Source organism: Stegostoma tigrinum, chromosome 5 (assembly GCF_030684315.1).
Source record: "Stegostoma tigrinum isolate sSteTig4 chromosome 5, sSteTig4.hap1, whole genome shotgun sequence".
Classification (NCBI taxonomy): Eukaryota; Metazoa; Chordata; class Chondrichthyes; order Orectolobiformes; family Stegostomatidae; genus Stegostoma; species Stegostoma tigrinum.
The window spans coordinates 51,730,736-51,749,453 of NC_081358.1; the positions used below are offsets into that span (position 1 = coordinate 51,730,736).

Sequence of the window (18,718 nt, forward strand, 5' to 3'; positions counted from 1 at the left end):
GATGTTGTCTCAGCAAAACATACAAGATTTTTAAGGGGCATGTCAGGAAAAATGCTGAGAGGATATTTCCCCTCATGGGCAAGTCTAGAACTAGACGGCATAGTCTCAGCATAAAGGGGCACCAAAGTGAAGCCCAAAGCAATTATTCCCTTTCCTGGATATAATGAGGAATTTCTTCTTTAAGAAGGTTGTGAGTCTTTGGAACTCCTTGTCACAAAGAACCGTGGAGGCAGAGTCTTTATGTATATTTAAGAGATAGATAGATAGAGAGAGAGAGAGAGAGAGAGATACAGATATAGATAGATAATTAATTAATTGATTGGTTGAATTTTTGATCAGTGAGGGAATCAAGGGAAGAGGCAGGCAAGTGATGTGATCTGCCATGATCCCTTTGAATGGCAGGCTTGAGCAACTGAATGGGCTTCTCCTGATCCTATTTCTTATGGTCTAACATGTAGCTGATTGACACTCTGCAGCAACCTAGGAGCAATTAAATTTTAATTAATGATTATCCCAAAGAAAGTTGTATCCTAAAATTGTTACAGAGATAGTAGGAACTGCCGATGCTGGAGAATCTCAGATAACACGGTGTGAAGCTGGATGAACACAGCAGGCCAAGCAGCATCAGAGGAGCAGGAAAGTTTGACATTTCGGGTCGAGACTCTTCAGAAATGTCAGGGAAGTATTTCAGTCAGACCCAGGGATTTGATGATAGGAATGAAGAAATCATGACAGCAAGATAGTCCTTGATTAGATTACAATGTTGCAGCTCTCTCCCATGTACTGGTGTTATTTTCTGCTTCATATACTTTCTGCATGGCACTGAAACAACTCTTATCAAAGCCATGAATTACATCCTCTGTGACCATGGTACAATATTCCTTCTGATCCTTCTTAATTGAATCCTATTTACAGACAAAAGATGACAATCGGAAAATTTTGAAAAACCAGTGGTACATTATTTTTAAAACGGAGAGACAGTTAAGAATTCTGAAGCATGGAGACATCCAAGTGTCCTCGTAAAGCAAGCACTAAAGGTCTAAATCTAGGAACAGCAATTAATTAGAAGGCAAATGGAATGTTGTAATTTATTGCAGGGATAATGGTGTATAAAAATAGTGAAGTTTTGCCATATTTGCATATGGCATTGTGATTCCACATTTGGAGTGTTGTATGTTGAAAGCATGTATGTGTATTAGAAGCAGTTCAGTGAAGCTTCACTCGATTAATTCCTAGACTGAAGGAGTTGTCTTATGGGGAAACATTTGGCAGGTCGGTCCTGTGTACTTTGGAGTTTAGAAGAATAAGAGATGATTGTATGGCAACATAGGTCCTGCAGGGCCTCAACAAAGTTGATATTGAGAGAGTATTTCCCCTTGTGAAAGGGACTAGAAATAGGAGACACAGTTTAAACATAAGTAATCAACCATTTATGATAGGATCAAGGAGTTTTTCTTTTGTATCTGCAAGTCATTGGTCTGTGAAATTCCTTTCTCCAGAAAGCAATGGACTCAGGCTTGCTGTATATTTTAAAGGCAGATTAGATTTTTTAAAATAAAAACAGAATGTGTTTAAAAATCTCCGTTGGTCAGACAGCGTCATGGATAGACAAACAGAGTCAATGTCTCCCATCCACCTGATTCTTTGCGCTGAAGAGAGATGGAAATTTAGCTTTTATGCTGTTGAATAAAAGGGGAGGCCAATTTGAACAAAAGGGAAGATCAGGGACAGGTTGGAGGATGACTGAGATTAGTGAGCAAAAGCAATGGTGATAGTGAAGAAAGAAAATATTGATCTAGAGAGGATGTAATTAGCAGAATAAAGCCCAATCAGTACCATCAAAACAGTTTATAACTATTTAGAGATAGCAGGAACTGCCGATGCTGGAGTCTGAGATAACAAGCTGTGGAGCTGGATGAACGCAGCAGGCCAGGCAGCATCAGAGGAGTAGGAAAGCTGACGTTTTGGGTCTACAAGGCTATGGACCAAGCACTGGAAAATGGGATAAGAGTAAGTAGTGTTTGTTAACCAGCACAGACATGATGGACCAAAGGGCCTCTTTCTGTTTCATTGAACCATGTGACTTTGACTCCAAGCAAAACATGAAAACAGGATACAGGCAGTGTGGGGAAAATATCAAAATGGAGAACAGAGTTCATGGTTTAAAGTTGCTGACAATAAGGTGCTGTTCCTCCCGGCTAGCATTGGTCTTCCTGGAACACTGAGGAGCCATAGAATGGAAATATGAACAGAAATAGCAAGATAATGTATTAAAAAGGAATGCAACCAATTTGTTATGTTCAAGCTTGTGGACTGAGCTGTGATATTCCACATGGTAACCACTCAGTCAGCATTTTGTCTCTCCCATTTAAAGAAGACAGCTTTGTGTGTAGCCACACAGTAGATGGATTTTTGATTGATGAAGGAGTTAATAAGGGTATGAGGAGGAGAGGGGACTGGTACAGGGAAGAGAAATGGAGACCACAATCAGATTGATCATGATCTAATCAAATAACAGAGCAGCTACACTTGAATGCCTCCGAAGATTTGGTTCCTACAAGGTCTTTCACTGCGAGAGGTCACTCATGTCTTGGGCTATTCTTGGTAGTTATATTGGTTAGTATTTGATGTTGTGGACAACCAGGCATTGGGTGGGTGACAGAGGTCAGAAATGAGTTCTGTATCCATGTTGAGGGTAAGAATGGGGAGGGGTGGAAATTCGTCCTACATCCATAGTGAGGATAGGATTGCAAAGAGTTCTATTTCTATGGTGAGATCAAGAATCGGGCTAGCTGGAGGTAGAGGGTGGTGGGTTTTTGGGAATTTCTTTCTCATGGTGAGAGCAGAATCAGAAGGATGAGTCATGTGTCCATGGTGAGGGGACTGTGTCCTATATACATATTGAGGAAGGATCAGGGGAATGAGTCTTGTGTCCCTGGTGTAGGTAGTAGCATATTTTTGGTAATGCAGACTTGACAGACCAAAGGGCCTCATCTGTAATGTACAATTCTAAATTCTAAAGTGAGGGCATGGGTGGAATTGGAAGGGAACCAGTTTGTCCTTTATTCATATTGAGGGGGTTGGGTCATACATCCATGGTGAGGACAGGGTCATGAGGATGAATCTTATATCCATTGTGGTGGTAGGGTGGGAGAGGAAATAAGCCCTATATCCATAGTGAGAATAGTATTGGGAGGGATGAATCTTATTCTGTGATGTAGATAGCATTTTTTGATTGTACAGACTTGATCGGCTGTATGGCCTCTTTTATGCTGTATTCTTCTATATTGGAGCTGGATGTGTCCTATATTCACAGTGAGTTTTGGGTAGGATGAGTCCTGTTTCTATGGTGAGGAGATGGAGGAGAAGTCCTATATCCACGGTGAAGATATGGGGAATGAGTCTACATCCATGTTGAGGAGGTGGGGAATAAATCTGAAATCATTGGTGAGGGTGGTGGAATATGTCTGAAATCTATGCTGAGGGAGGCATGGGAATGAGACTTATACCCTTGGTCAGGATATGGTCAGCGAAAATGACTTTTACACTCATATCAATGGCAAGGGCAGGGTGAGAGAATGTTTTCTCTACTTATTGTGAGGGGGGATAAATCCTATATTTATGGTGAGGGGGAAACGCGTCCTATATCCACAATGAGGGTGGGATCAGGAGGATCCAGTAGGATCCTATGGGATCCAGTATTCATGGTTGGGGGAAGGGAATAAATCCTATTTACATAAGAAGGGCAATGTTCAACTTATTTGGGCTTGGCCTTGAGCAGGGTCCTCCCTCTGTCACGTGCCCGCCGCCTAACAATGGCCTCCGGCTGACCCGCGATCACGTGCCCAGGCCACTCGTCACCTGATCCAGGCCCAATCGCTGTCTGTCGCTGTCCAACGCTGACGGCCAATCGGAGGGTTGGTTCCATCCGCCGGCCGGCCGTGCGGGCGCGACCAATCGCGGAGCGGCTTTGATCGTGCGGGTGTATCAACAGTAAGATGGCGGCGATGATGGTGATGGAGGTTGTTGCAGCTGCTACTCCTCGCTGAAGTGGCGGGTGTCAAGGAAAGAAAACACAACAAGCCGTCCGTTTCCAAACGCTTAAGGATTTTTTCTCGTTTTTTTAAAAAAAAGGAGATCGAAGGAATTGCTCAATCGGAGTTTTATTTATTTGATTTTCCATCCCCTCCCCCTCGCTATCTGTCTGGGTTTGCTCCGCGGCGCGGGTTCGGCCGATTTGCTTTCCTCAATCTCAGTCCCACCATGACGTCTATCCACTTTGTGGTTCACCCGTTACCAGGCACCGAGGATCAGCTCAATGATAGGTGAGCACCAATGTTTGGGATTTGGTGTCGGTTCACCTTCCGGAACATTGGTTGGTCTAGGCCCGAGGCTTTTTTTTTTGGGGGGGGGGGTCGACGGTGGTGGCGAGAGGTGCTGGTTTGGGAACATTAGGTAAACGTAATGAGAGGAAATGGGTGCTAGGTCGATGTTTCCGCGGAGGTGGCCCTTCTCTTGGCAGAACGAGGGGCGGTTCTGGCGGAAAAGTTGCCGGGACAATGCGGCTGAGAGTGGGATCAGCAAGAAGGGAATGGTTGGGGGCAGGGCGGGGGTGGTGAAGAGAATTGTCGCCACCTTTGAACTGCTGGGATGTGGTAGTAGGGGTGGATGAGGGCAGCTTGTTTCAGGAGAACGAGGCATTTTATCTCCCAAATAATTTGAGGCCCAAGCACGAAAGATTCTTACCTTTTTCTTTAAAAAAATCTACATCCATGATCAGTGTTCAGGAGAGGGGCGAAGCTTGGTACCCGCCGTCAAGACTGATTTGTCATTCTCGTCTCCCCCGGACATGGGACGAGAGAAGTTGGTGCTTTATAAAGATATTCTATTTTGTTCTGAATTAATACGTGAAGCACATGTTCGTGCAATATTTTGGGAGTTTGGCAACTGAGACACGGTGTTGTGCAGGCCGATGCGTCATTTGCACAACGATTGTTGCCCTACCTCCCTTTCCCGTTGTTGGTTATGGAGCCGGCAATACCGGCTCTCTGATTTGATCATCCGGGTGCGCCCATCACACTAATCGGGTATATTTTCACTACCGGTTCCCGGCCTTTGAAATATTAACATTTTACAGGAGGGTGAAAGAAATTTAAATTTTCTTAACTAGAAAGCAAATTGCATCGTTTTAGGCAAAAATATTTTTAGCGCTGTTAATATTGCTATGTATAATTAACGTCACCACTATGACATGCATTCTGTAAAATTAGTTTGCCTTCAATTGCTACTTATGTTGTGCGCTATGAATTTGGGCCTGAAGTGATCTCTGTATGACCACATCTTCATTCTAAACGTACTCTGGATTAAAAACTAATCTTGAGAGGTGTTCAGTATGAATTTTGTAGGGGATCATTATGTCTTGTATATAATGTGCAATTTTGGTAAATTCAGTATTCATGTTCCGTTGGAGCCACCTTAAGTATATAGCTTTTGAAATGGCTTAAGTATTTCTTTTAACAGTTCAGCTATTCAACATTGTTTTTCCACAGTAGATTTGTTTAAATCTTTTAAAAAGAATCTGACTCTAAAGCTATAAAGTTCTTTTAGTTAGTCTGATTGTGGTGTTTTATAACTGTTTTGTCATACTTGTTTTGTCTCAAAATAGAACTTCAGATCGTTACACCACAATTGGTCTTGGTGCTTCTAGCTTTTGAGGTTGAGGTTTTTCCATTTCATTCTATGTAGAGAAGGCCTTGCATGGTTAACAGACTTGGCATCAAATCATCAATTGCACTTGGAAAAACACAGTGGGATTGTTACCATGTGAGGGAAAGGATTCCGGGAAGAAAATGGAACCTTTTACTGTAGTGCAGTCCAAGTAGGTTTTAACACATTGCAAAATTAATTGGATTGAAAAGATAGTCTAATGATTATTCATGGTTATGCACAATACCTTTCCATCATCTACTTTAATTAAAACTGCCACAGTTTTAACCTATAAAGCATTGTTTTATGTGACACAAAATAGTACAGAATTAGCTCATTTTAATGAGTCAATTTAAATTTTTCATAAACTACATTGCAATCAAGCAAACTTTTATGAAAAAAATCCTCTTGTGGCAATAGCAGGACAACTACACATTTCAAAAGTCAGCAAGAAAATGCATGTAATGAAGAAAAGTCATTTTATGTGATTGTTAGATATGTGCTTTAGAAGGCACTTAAGATAAAGCCGTATAGCATATTTTAAAATACACCGGTAGTCACATCTGACTTCCATCTGGTGACCATGGTTTACCCCAAAGCATGACCTACTGTAGTTAAGGTGTTGTATTTGGCTATCACCCTGAGCATTAGCTTATTTCCAGATGTATGCTGATAATTCCATATGTCACCTGTTGGTATTTACTCTACTCTATATTTGACTATTGTCGTTATCCTTTCTCCCCACTTATGACACCAAGCTCAGGATCAAAAACTGAGAAATTGCTGGAGAATCTCAGCAGATCTGGCAACATCTGTGGAGAGAAATCAGAATTAGCATTTCAGGTCCAGTGACTCTTAAGAGAAAGGTCACTGGACCCAAAATGCTAATTCTGATTTCTCTCCACAGATGCTGCCAAACCTGCTAAGATTTTCCTGCAATTTCTCAGTTTTTGATCCTGATTTTCAAGCATCTGCATTTTTTTTTACATCAAGCTCAGTTAGGTCTCCTAGCTTTAGGGATAACATAATTGCCCCAGCATTCACTAAGCTGATTCTTGAGAATAAATGGTTGTCTTATTAGACAACGTTGAGTAGTTTGTTCTCATGCTAGGGTGAGCTAAATTGATAAGGGAGGCTGAGGTTATGGAAGACGGGCAAGGGTCAAGCAGTTGAATGGCCTCCTCCTGTTCCTGTGTTGTATGATCTTATGATTTGAATCTGATTTTTTTCTTCCCCTTCATTTTCCACAACATATTATTGGGTTTATGTCTCAGTCTGAAGTTCCCTGCCGTTCTGCAGTTCCTGCCTCTCTTGGACTCTCAGCTATAAAATCTTGCAGTCTTTAGTGGAGCTTTCACTATCATATCCAGTCCAAGATTAGGCTGCTTGTTTTTGAAGCATGAGAAACCATCTCAACTGAAACCTTACCTTGTGTTTTAATTAAATCAAAGCTCAGACTTTTGTCATGCACTTTGTGATTGAGCTGCAGACTACAGAAACTACCAACTCATTCAGTTTCCGTGATTAGTTTCCCCATTCTGTTTATTGAGGCGCATGTGTTGGCGGATCATGCCAGTGACAATTTGTCAATTTCTTGTTGCCTTCAAAATTTATCTTTTTGAAATCTCCATGGATTTGCTCCACTGTTCCAGGAAAAACAAGCGAGTGTTCTGCATTGCCTGACCGTTGGTCTGTTTGGTTCTTTTCTATCAGTGAAAGAAGATTGAGCTACTGTACTTCATTCCCATTTTCTTCCACACTATTTGCTGACTATTTGCTAAATAGTAAATGTTGCTATTTACTCACTCCACTAGTGCTTGCTGAAAGCTTGCATCTTGTGCTGTTAATTTCTTGTACTTCTGCTCAGTGTTCTCCTTTTTGTGGTGTTTGGTTAGAAGAATTGTTCCTTCATTGCAAATTAGTGCTATCAAGATCCACACATTTAATGTGTAGTTCTAGTAGTCAATTGTATTGTCTTACTGGAGTAGGCGTTCTGTCACTTGCTCACCTAGTTTATCATTGGCTTTTTAGACCTGGTTGTATTTGTACTATTGAAAAATGAATTTTGTACCTGGCTGTATTAATACTGTTCAAGATTGAACCTGAAAGTGTATTAAATAGGCAAGTTGTGAACATAAAACCAAAAAATTGATTGTTGGAAAGCCGCTTACTTAACACCCTTGCTATAAGACACGTTGGAATGATTGTGTTTACCTTTTCTGATCAGTTATGCTTATTCATTTTGTCCTAGTCAATCTAAATGAGTTATGTTCCGCATTCATTAGAAAAATTGATTGGTATGCTGATTAATCTAGTTTGCTATTTATATATGCGTATTGACTGGTCACTTTGGTCTGACCTATCCTGTTCCCCCAAGCTTAGTGCATAAGAAGCAGGAGCAAGGGTAGATACTTGGTTTCTCATGCTTGCTTTATCATTGAATACAATCATCGCTGTCTTTGCTCAACTTTTGTTTCCCACTAACTAACAATACCCTTTGAATCTCAGAAGTGTTGATCCTTGGTTGATATTAATGTACATCAATGAGAAATTTCATTTACATCCTTGGCTATTGTGAATTCTGAATTTGATAATGTTAAAATGTAATGTAATTCCAGCTGAATGTTGCAGCTCATTTTTCTGTTTGTATCAGGTGGTCCTACTGAAATTAGCCTTATGCCAGTGGATTATGCAAAATATTGTTAGAAATTTGTAATTTTTGTAGGCAAATAGGGAACATCGAGTGTTAGTTAAACTAAACATTTTTGAAAGGGCAGAAATTCATGTGTACTCAGTTTTATTGTGTGGTACTTTTCATATCCAAGGCAGTCTGAAGCTGACATGCTTCTAGTGAGGAGCATTACTGGCTTGTGGATGGAGCGTTTTCTTTTACACTCAGAATATTTCTTTGAGCTGTCTGGTGATTGGTGCTTCTAACCCAGAGAATCTCACTTGAGATAGTGAGCAAAGCTATTTTGAAAAGTTTGGAGATTAAGGAAGTGGAATTTTATTTTGGACCCAGTGACAATGACTTATGTCAGTTAATTCATTCCAAACATATGAACTTTCGTACCTGCTCATAAGATTCAAACTGTCTAACTTGTATAAGTAGCTCTATCCATAAAGACCTGAATGAAGCTGCAGGTTCAAATTAAACTACTTTGTTTAATTTGGAGAAATATTAGTCAGATGTGTAATATTACTTTGTAGAATCATAGAACAGATACAGCATGTAAGGAGATTGTTTGTTTGACTTGAGCCCTTTTTGGTTTTCTGTAAGAAGAATTTAGTAATCTAATTTCCCTACCCTTTCTATGTAGCGCTGCAAATTTTCTAGCCAGTTGGTTTTTCATTCCTTTTTGAAAAACCTTTGAACCTGTCTCTACCATATTCTCTGTGCATTCAACATCCTTTCTAGATCCTAAAAACTTGCTATGTAAAGTCACTATTTAAAGAAAATGTTTTCCTCATGTCACTGATTCTTTTTCTATTATATTTAAATCTTTGATCTCTGGTTCCTTAACCTTCTGCCAAAGGAAAGCGCTTTTATTTACTCTGTCGTGATATTGAGCACCTCTATCAAGTTGCCTCTTACGAAAGCATGCACTTTGTCCTCAATCTGACTTGACTGAAGCCCCTCATCCTTTGAATAGTTCCCCTAAATCTTTTCTGAACCCTTTCTAAAGCAGTCATTGTTGTTTCAGCAGTGTGGCGCCTTGAATTACAGTTCTTCAATTGAGTCCAAACCAGTATTTTATTAAGTATTTTGTAAAGCCAAGGGTCTTGTCTCCCTTTTTAACGACATAGACGTCCTGCCCCGTTACCTTCCATACTGTGTGTACAATCCATGTCCTGTTCAAGTAGTAGCCTTTGTTTTATATTACCTGTGTTCTCCAACCCAAAGATGATTACATTACACTTCTCGGCATTAAATTAGGCTGTCACTTGACTACTTATTTCACTGGCTCATGTTTCCTTAAAGTCTCACGGTTCTCTATAGTTTCAAAGTTTGAAGCTGTGCACTGTATACCAATAATTCAGTTAAAATGAATCAACAAAAGCAGTGGTCCTAATGTGACTCATACCTTCTTGTAGCTTCTTATCCAAAAAAGTCATTCATTGTTACTGTTTCATGTCATTCAGCTAACTCTATATATCTATCCTGCCACTTTCTCTTGGTCCTCTGTTATACATTACTTTATCACTTCTGGTTAGTATTTCTGCATATTTATTCTGTTCTACTCCCTTCTCTATTTATTTCGAGATAACTTGTTCATTGACCAATTCTTGTCAGGAGTTCTGCACCTAAACAGCTGCTTGTCTTCTCTCCTCCTCACTGGATAACGCTTGGTATGTATTTACAATCTGTACTTTTTGATGTAAATGATCATAGAACTTGATTTTGTACCAAATGTAGTAAATTTAACAATTTTATTTGTTTGTTTAAAGCTACCTGAATGGTATAGCAAGAGTTCTTGTGTGGAATTAAAAGGCAGAATTTTGTTTTAAAAGGGTGGTTTCTGTTAGGGGCTGACTTATATACTAGAGTTCACAAAATTATTGGTCTTAATGTTTTAGACAGTTTCACACTCCTACACAGTAAATTTCCTTGTGTTCCATTTTTAGAAGATTTCTAAAGTATCTACTCAGCAGTGGCTGCCCCCAAAAAACAAGTTTTCTCCAAAATGGTTATGATTCGCACTTCAATTAGCTCAACTGTATTGCACAGTATAATAATTTTGTAATGTTTGAACAAAGGAGTAAGAAAATATAGTGAAACAGTGAATAGTTTTTATGAAGTGGAAATATTTCTAGAGTTTCTCTTTCCTCCTCGATTGGAGACTTAAATTAGCTCATCCATACTAAGAATTTTACACTAAATTAAACTTTACACAAGTAAAATAAGCTGAGATGAATGACTGGTCATGCACAAAACTCTATGATTTGACTGCACTCAGGTTTGCATCCAAACATTTAACATGCTGTTCTGAGAATTTTACATTGTTTTCTTGCAAGCTCTGTTTACACAAATGAGGCTAGTGAGAATTATTTTCTTGAGGCCGTGGTGTTGGCGGGAGGGCAGTGGAATGGTATACAAATGGAGCACTTGATCGGAATTATTTGTTTGCTTGCTTCAGTACATAAAGCAAGCAAGTTTTACTAGGTTAAATTATCTCCACCTTTAGCAAATTATCAGCAAAGAGAATGCAAATTTGATTGGTCTCATTGTAAAATAATTTAGAATGATAAAGAATGTTTACTATTTTGGCTGTTTATGCAGTAGGTCAGAGGTAAGTTCTTTACTCAGAGTGGTCGGGGTGTGGAACGCATTGCCGGAGAGGGTAGTGGAGCCAGCCTAGTTAGGGGCGTTTCAGGGGCCATTAGATAGGCATATGGATGATTGTATAAGGTAGGGGTGGAGGTTAGATAGACCTTAGGATTAGGGTAAAAGTTCAGCACAGCGTCGTGGGCTGAAGGGCCTGTACTGTTCTATGTTCTATAATTTGCCTTTGATTGCATGGGTTGCCTGCTATAATGTATTTTTTTTGTCCAATTAGCACATTACCAGTTTCCAATTTTAATTTGTTCCCTTCTGAAATGGTGAGAAAGCATTATTTTACCACAAATTGTAGGAGTAAAAGTAGGCCATTCCGTCCGAGTTTGCTTTGCATTTGGTGAGATCACTGCTGATCTGATAATCCTCATCTCCACTTGCTTGTCTTTTCCTCATAACCCTAGATTTTTAGTCAAGCAGGGGAATCTATGTCAGTCTTAAATATACTGAAATGAACCTTTTATATTTTTCATTGAGTTTCCCTGTCATTCTTTGAAATTCCAATATATACAGGCCCAATCTACTCAACCTCCCCTCACGGACAGTTCCTCTGTACGTGCTACCAGCCTAGTGAACCTTTCTGGACACCTTCCAATGTCTTGCTTTAGATCATGGCCTAGATCTGTTCACAATATTCCAGCTATCATCTGGGCAGTAAGAACAAAAATTCAACTGTGCCATATTTCTAATTACAAAACATTGAATTATTAATTTTAAGTTGATATGCACCAGTTGAGGAATAGATCGTATGAATGCTTCACATGGGATTGTTAACTACAATGTTGATCTTTTCACTTGAGTCCAGGCTGAAACAGGGGTACTTTGCAGATTTTGTGCAATCGGGACTTGTGTTGACTTCCGGCAAATCTTGTTTGCTCTTGGCCAAGTGACTGTGAAGGCTTAGAAGTTGAGTATTAATGGTGGAAGTTATGTACCTATTAGTAACAGCATTGAAAAGAATTTGATTCTTAGACTGCACAATGTGGAGTAGTTAATGAGGATTTTTTCAACCATGTGATTAAGCTCAAGTGTTAGCTGTTCACTGTATGCCGCTTATTTTCATTAACCGCTTATTTGTGAAATGCTTCCAAGCCATGCTTGTAGTCATTACTTGTACAAGATTCAATACAGATCTAGTTATAGCTTTCAGCTCTGGAAATGACAATGGGTGTTTTTCAGTAGGCTTGTATGTTATTGCACTATAGTAAACAGGCCAAGGCACTTTATGGAAGGGTAGTCAGACAAGTAAATTGGCACTACTGAGATGAACGTAAAAGTGGTAATGTCGGTTTCAACTAACTATTTTTGGGAGTGGCTGGGAATGTGTTAGACGAAGATAGGTGGTTGCAGACACTGGGCAACAGAAGTATGAGAATGCAGAGACAGCCATTGTTAATGAATTCAAATTGGGGTGGTTCAAGGTGAGTTATGAGGAAGATGGGAATGGATTTGGGAGGCAGCAGTGTGTTAATGTCTTTCCTCATGTCCAATGACTAGTTAGACATGGGCTGAGAAGCAGATAGATCGGGTGGATAATTCTTAGTAAGGTGTAAGATGTGGAATGTTACAGTATGCTCACATTTGCATTATATGCCAGCAACAAAATATATGTAAACTTGTCATTTTTGCAGGGAAATGATGAGGGTCAAACAATGTATTGTACCTGTTTTTCCTAATTAACCTGTTCAGAGATGTTGTTATACACCTCCCGAGCAGGTGGGATTTGAACCCTGATGTCCTGATCCAGGGATAGGTTCACTCCCACTGTGCCACAAAATGGCTGAAACAGTGTATTGGATCAAATCTGGAACAGCCTTCTTTGCAGCTTGTAGGCTGATGAGCGTTAGAAAGAGTTTCAATGGTTTGGCTGAGAGCCTCATCTCACTACTGAGAGTCTGCGTTAGAGTTTAAATGACAGTTGTAAAGGTAAGTGACTAAGTACTCTTATTCCCAGAGTATCCTGGCATAAAGATATATGTACTTTGTATGTTGCTGATTGATTTATTTTAAGTAGCAGCAATTTATTCAAAGTTAAACTTTGTTTTCATCAATGGATAAATTTTAAACCAACAATACACTGAACACTGAAATGATTTTGTGTTGTAATTATATTGGATCCACCTTCAAAAGTACAAGGCAAATTAAGTGCTTTACAATATTTTATGATTAAAAAACATGCAATATTTTATTAGTTTGTAATTTATAAATTATACTTTTTGGAGCAGGATGGCAAATATATTTTACCAATGTAGTACTTAACCAAGCTTATATCTTTGCAGATTACGGGAAGTATCTGAAAAACTCAACAAATTCAATCTAAGCAGGTATTGGAAATATTTAACTTCAATTTTGTTTTGTTATGATACTGTTCTGCTTATGATTTGTAGGTTTATATCTTTGACTTGACGACTGATTTTAACCTGGCCCATACTTAAGCACCCGTCACATTGGATATGTAGAATTAAGTTTAATTGAGTGTGTTTTCCCAGTGAAAGTTAGAAAGTTGTCATTTGAAATGTTAGCATTGGACCTAAATTGTTAATTTTCCAGAATTAATTTAGGCTGTGTGCCAAATATTGGAACTGTAGGGAGGAATTATGCATTGCTTTCTATTCCAGTCAGTGAGCTGTTGTCTGCATGGTATCCATCCAGATTAAATGCAGGCTGAATATTGCTAACTCTGATTTTATTTTAATCTGTCAACACTTGAATGATATGTCCATCTTGTGTTTTTGTAAACAGGCTTGGATTTGACAATCTTCTTTGCATTTAGATTGATTTATGCGTGACCATTGTCTCAATGAGTGCACTGCACTGTAGTAGAGTTACGTTGCTAATTGGTCATTTTAGAATCTTGTGAATTTTTCTTTAATGTCAACCAAGGAAATTCCTTTAAATTCAGTCACGATTAATTGAAAGATGCAACTTTAGTGTTTATATAAAAGTTCATTGTAGCAAAGTTAGGCATAGAAACTGTAAAACTCTATGCTTTTGTCATTGGTCGAATTTGATTTCTAGCCTTCCCTCTGTCTTACCAAGTCAGGCTTTGCCCAGTCCAGCTTAGCTCAAAGGTTGACAAATCTTAGCTCTGATTTTCAAACATCTCTATTTAAGAGAGTTGCCAGGACGTGAATATAAAGACAAGGTTGACACTAAATGCACTATTGAAACAATGCTACAGTTTTGGTGACATGATTGTTAAACAATTTAGCTCAGCTGGCTAGATGCCTAGGATGTGGTGGAGAATAAAGCCATCAGTGTGAGTTCAACTCTACTGTTTTGGCACTGCCACCTTGCTTTGCCCCACGCTTGTGCAATGGTTGCACTCAAGCAATACTTAACCAATTATCTCTCATTGCGAAGGATGCCTGTTGTGCTTTGTGGACTGTGGCTCTTCTGTGAACAGAGGACTGTCTGCCAGTATTAGGTAGGTGTTAAAGATCCCATGGCACTATTCAAAGAAGGTATTCTGCTAGTATCAAGTATGCCTGGTTTAATGATTTAATTTGGTGTCTTTAATAATTCCATGTAATTTAATTTCTCTGAAGCCATTGCTGTGAGAAATTGCAATTTTGATTCTATACATTACCACTCCGCAGAAATTTAGGTGTAAAATGCTTTGGCATGATCTGAGACTGATCAAACCTACTGCAAATGCTGCTCCTGACAAGTGTAATTTAGTGATATGGCCAGTGATCAATGTTTTTTTTAGTGGCTCGAATGCATTTACCAGTTTGAGATTCTGATGAGCCCGGAGCATCTACTTGTATCATATTGGTCAATTTACAGTAAACAGGGTGGAACCAGCCTTCTCAGACACTTGCTCTTTGTTCTTTGTGGTTCATTTTTTAAAAGTGAACCAGTAGACCGACCTTTAAATTAGAGGTTTAAGATGCAGCTGAATCCACTACTAAGAAATGTAAAGCGAATGTTGCAATATCAACATTGGCTGTAGTGCTTGAAACAGGCAACTTGCTACCTTCTTCTTGAGGGCAGCTAGGGACAGGCAATCAGTGCTGGCCCAGCTTGCAATAGCCAAGCCCCTTGAGTAAAGTGGTTAGCACTGTAGCCTCACAGCGCCAGGGACCCGGGTTTGATTTCAGCCTCGGGCGACTGTGTGGAGTTTGCATATTCTCCCCATGTCTGTGTGGGTTCCCTCCCACAGTCCAAAGATGTGCAGGCTAGGTGGATTGGCCATGCTAAATTGCCCATAGTGTTCAGGGGTGAGTGGGTTATGGGGGATGGGTCTGGGTGGGATTCTTTAAGGGGCAGCGTGGACTTGTTGGGCCAACGGGCCTGTTTCCACACTGTAGGGAATCTAATCTAATCTATTGTACACTTCTGACATGTTGCTGGAAATTGGAATTCCAGTGTTCCTAAAATGAAAAATTACACCTGAGAATTTCTATATATCAGCGCTTAAGCTTCCTATTTAAGACCGATTTATCCTCAGGGACATCATTAGAGTGCAGAATTCTTTTCCTCCAAAGGGATGACAGTTGCGTTGTTAGATTTCATCAGGGCCAAGTTGGATAGATTTTTGATAGTTAAAGGAGTTATGGGTTTATGTTTAGTGAAACATATGAGGAGTTCAGATAACTAGACCACCCATAATCATATTGAATGGTGAGTGGGTTTGAAGGGCTAAATGGCCTATTCTTGCACTTCCTAATTCTCATGTTTTTATCTTCCTACTTCACAGCACAGTTGTTAAAATTAGATGTTTCTTGGTATCTGAAAAGCTGTTGAAAGTCCACCTAAATTTTGTTTATATTGCATGGTAATTTGACCATGTTTCCTCAACTGATAGGAGTTTATGGGACTTAACGTTGTCATTCTGGGACCAAACGCTACATTGTTTGCTAAAATTGGCTTGTGTGTTACTTTATTCTATATTTGCCATGCACTTTGTTAGCACGGGGTATATTTCTGGTAGAGCTTGAAAAGGTGTACCATCTGCAAGTAAAATAAACCTGAAGCTAAATTGGAGTGAATGTGGACAGGTAGTAGGGCAGCTATAGTTTTATTGCCTTTCAGAATTTGATAGCATTCTCTTACTGGAATATCTAAACCTGTAGCTGCAGCATAACCTGCACTTGTTTTCTTAGGCTGGGATTGGTCAGGCTCAGTGAAACTTCTCCATTGGCCTTTTTAATGCTGAGTTCCAAGAGTGCTGTGAATTTCAAATATTTTTCATCATATTTGCTCATGTAACATAATTTAAGGTGAAAAGTTGAGTCTTGCTGCCATTACTGAGTTGAATCTGTGCAAAAGCAAAGGAAGGTGTTATTTTGCATAACACTGTCATGGGGATCACTAGTGACTCCATGTAGCTTGTTTTATTCTAAGTGAATTCATTGGGAGACATTTGGATTTCTTTTGCATTTTACAGGTATTGGTAGATAAGCATGATGTGTTTTTGCCAAGCAGGGAATAAGTTACAAAAATCTGGCAACCGATATTGACATTGGAATATGTACACAGGCATTCTGCTCCGATGGCAAACAGCTGATAATTAAGACTGCAGCAGAAGTTTTTACATTTAAAGGCTTTGAAGCCTTGTCACGATGATTCTGAAAATCAAACTTCGAAGTTGCACTTGCAAATGAACACTGGAGTTAGTTTAATTAGGACTGTGGGCTCCCTGACCCTGTTCTGCCATATAAGATCCTCTGTTCGGAAGAAGGGTCTCGACCCGAAACATCAGCTTTCCTGCTCCCCTGTTGCGTGGCCAGCTGTGTTCATCCAGCTTTATACCGTGTTATCTCAGGTCTCGGTTGAGCTGGTTTCTCAACATTCTTGTCTATACCCAACTACCTATTATTACTTTTATTAAAAATCTATTTACTCTGTCTTCAAAGAACAATGGACTGTTCTTCCAATGTCTTCGAAGGAAGAGAGTTCCAAAGGCACTGAACACAGAATTTGTTCTCATCTTTGTTTTAAATGTGCGATCTCTTATTTCATAATTGTCATATACCCTTTACAACATGGAAAGATTGATCTTTTGTTCTTATTTTCCGACACTTGGCCTGTAACCTCATGGTATGGTATTTCTACTGCTTATCTTAAAGTTCTTAAATGTCTTGACAGGTCTAGCCTGTGATCCCTTTCTTTTGTCAATGAGTTCTACATGTCCACAACCATCTGGATGAAAATTTCCTTTCTGTAAACCTCCTGCTTCTTGCCTTGAGTGCCCCTTGGTTCTTCACACCTGAACAAGGGATCAAAGTCTGTAGCCTTATGAGCTTTGAACACTTCAGTCACATCCCCTCCCCTAACCTGCAAGCCTTCTCTGCTGTTAAGGTAAACATCCCCAGCCTTTGTTGCTGAATTGCTGTAGCCTAGACAACACCTGATCCTTGTGAATCTCTTCCGTACCCTCACTAGTGCAGCTGGATCTTTCGTGTGTTGGTCAGAACTGCGCACTGCACTGCAGCAATGACATAACATTATATACAGCTCCATCCTAGCTGCCTTGCTCTCAGTTACAATGCCTTGATCCCTAGTTGTATTCAGTGCCACAGGTCCCATGTTCTAAATGCTCCCACAAGAGGAAACATCTCCATGTGTACTATGTCAAGAGCCCTCAGATTTTTTGTCTCAATCAATTTGTCATTTACTGCAGTGGATACAAACCTAGCACATCTAACCTTTCTTCATAAGACGCTCTGCCCATTTGAAGTAATAGTGTAGTGAACCTGCGAGGAGACCAATACAGTGCGTAGTATGCTAGATGTGTCATTATTGCCATGTGTAACTGAAGTATAACCACCAACTTTTATTCAGTCCCCTTAGGATTACCCTACTTGCTGAAATGGACACTTTAAATTTTCCCATGCTTCCTCCATTTGACCCATGTAGTTTTTTTTTAGCCCGTATTCTCTTCAGAATTTCCTCATGTTGAACAGAGACGCAGAGAGCGTATCATTCCCCCTCTTGGAGAACCTAGGACTAAGGGGCATAACCTCAGTAAGGAGTTGCCCATTTAAGAAGCATGAGGAATTTTTTTGAGGGTGTTCAATCTGTCGAACTCTGGGTGGTTAAATATATTCAAGGCTGAGACAAAATTTTAATAAACAATGAAATGATCTATGTGGTAAAGGCAGAAAAATGAACTTTAAAGATTATCAGAACTCATTGAACTGCAGAGTAGACTTATTGCCCAAGTGGCCTACCTCTGCTCTGAAGTCTTTATGCAGGCCCAGTACCCTGCTCAATCTCTGTAACTCTGCTCGTTTGGTTCCTGCAGCTAATTGGTAACACATTTTTATGTTTGAGGGGTGGGGGTCACTTGTAGCCTAGCATTTCTTGCTCATCTCAGATTATCCACGTGTGCCTCCATGAATCACTATGTTCATGTGATGAGTACGCCCACAATGCCATTAGTAAGGGAGTTCATGAATTTTGACTGTAACAGTGGAAAAAGGACACTCAAGTTGCAAAATGGAGCTGTTTTGTTGGAGGGGGCTTGAAGCTGGTGATACTTCCAAATGTTTGCTGCCCTTAGTTTTCCGCGTGATGGAAATTGTTGGTTTGAATGGTGTTGGCAAAGGAACATACATGAATAGCTGATAACAAAGTGTGGAGCTGGATGAACACAGCAGGCCAAGCAGCATCCTGAGCTCCACACTTCTGTTATCTTGGATTCTCCAGCATCTGCAGTCCCCATTATCT

General features: G+C 39.8%; 1 protein-coding gene across 8 annotated transcripts in view; it reads left to right on the forward strand.

Moving 5' to 3' along the window:
* Positions 1 to 3,978: 3,978 nt before the first annotated feature.
* The window catches only part of ubr5 (ubiquitin protein ligase E3 component n-recognin 5), a 133,262-nt gene continuing 118,522 nt past the window's right edge, over positions 3,979 to 18,718 (forward strand). For all 8 annotated transcript variants that reach the window (XM_048528892.2, XM_048528896.2, XM_048528893.2 and 5 more), the window contains exons 1-2: positions 3,979 to 4,325; positions 13,321 to 13,365. In XM_048528892.2, coding sequence (XP_048384849.1) covers positions 4,264 to 4,325; positions 13,321 to 13,365 — 107 coding nt within the window. In that variant the 5' untranslated portion in view covers positions 3,979 to 4,263. The remainder of the gene's footprint in view (positions 4,326 to 13,320; positions 13,366 to 18,718) is intronic.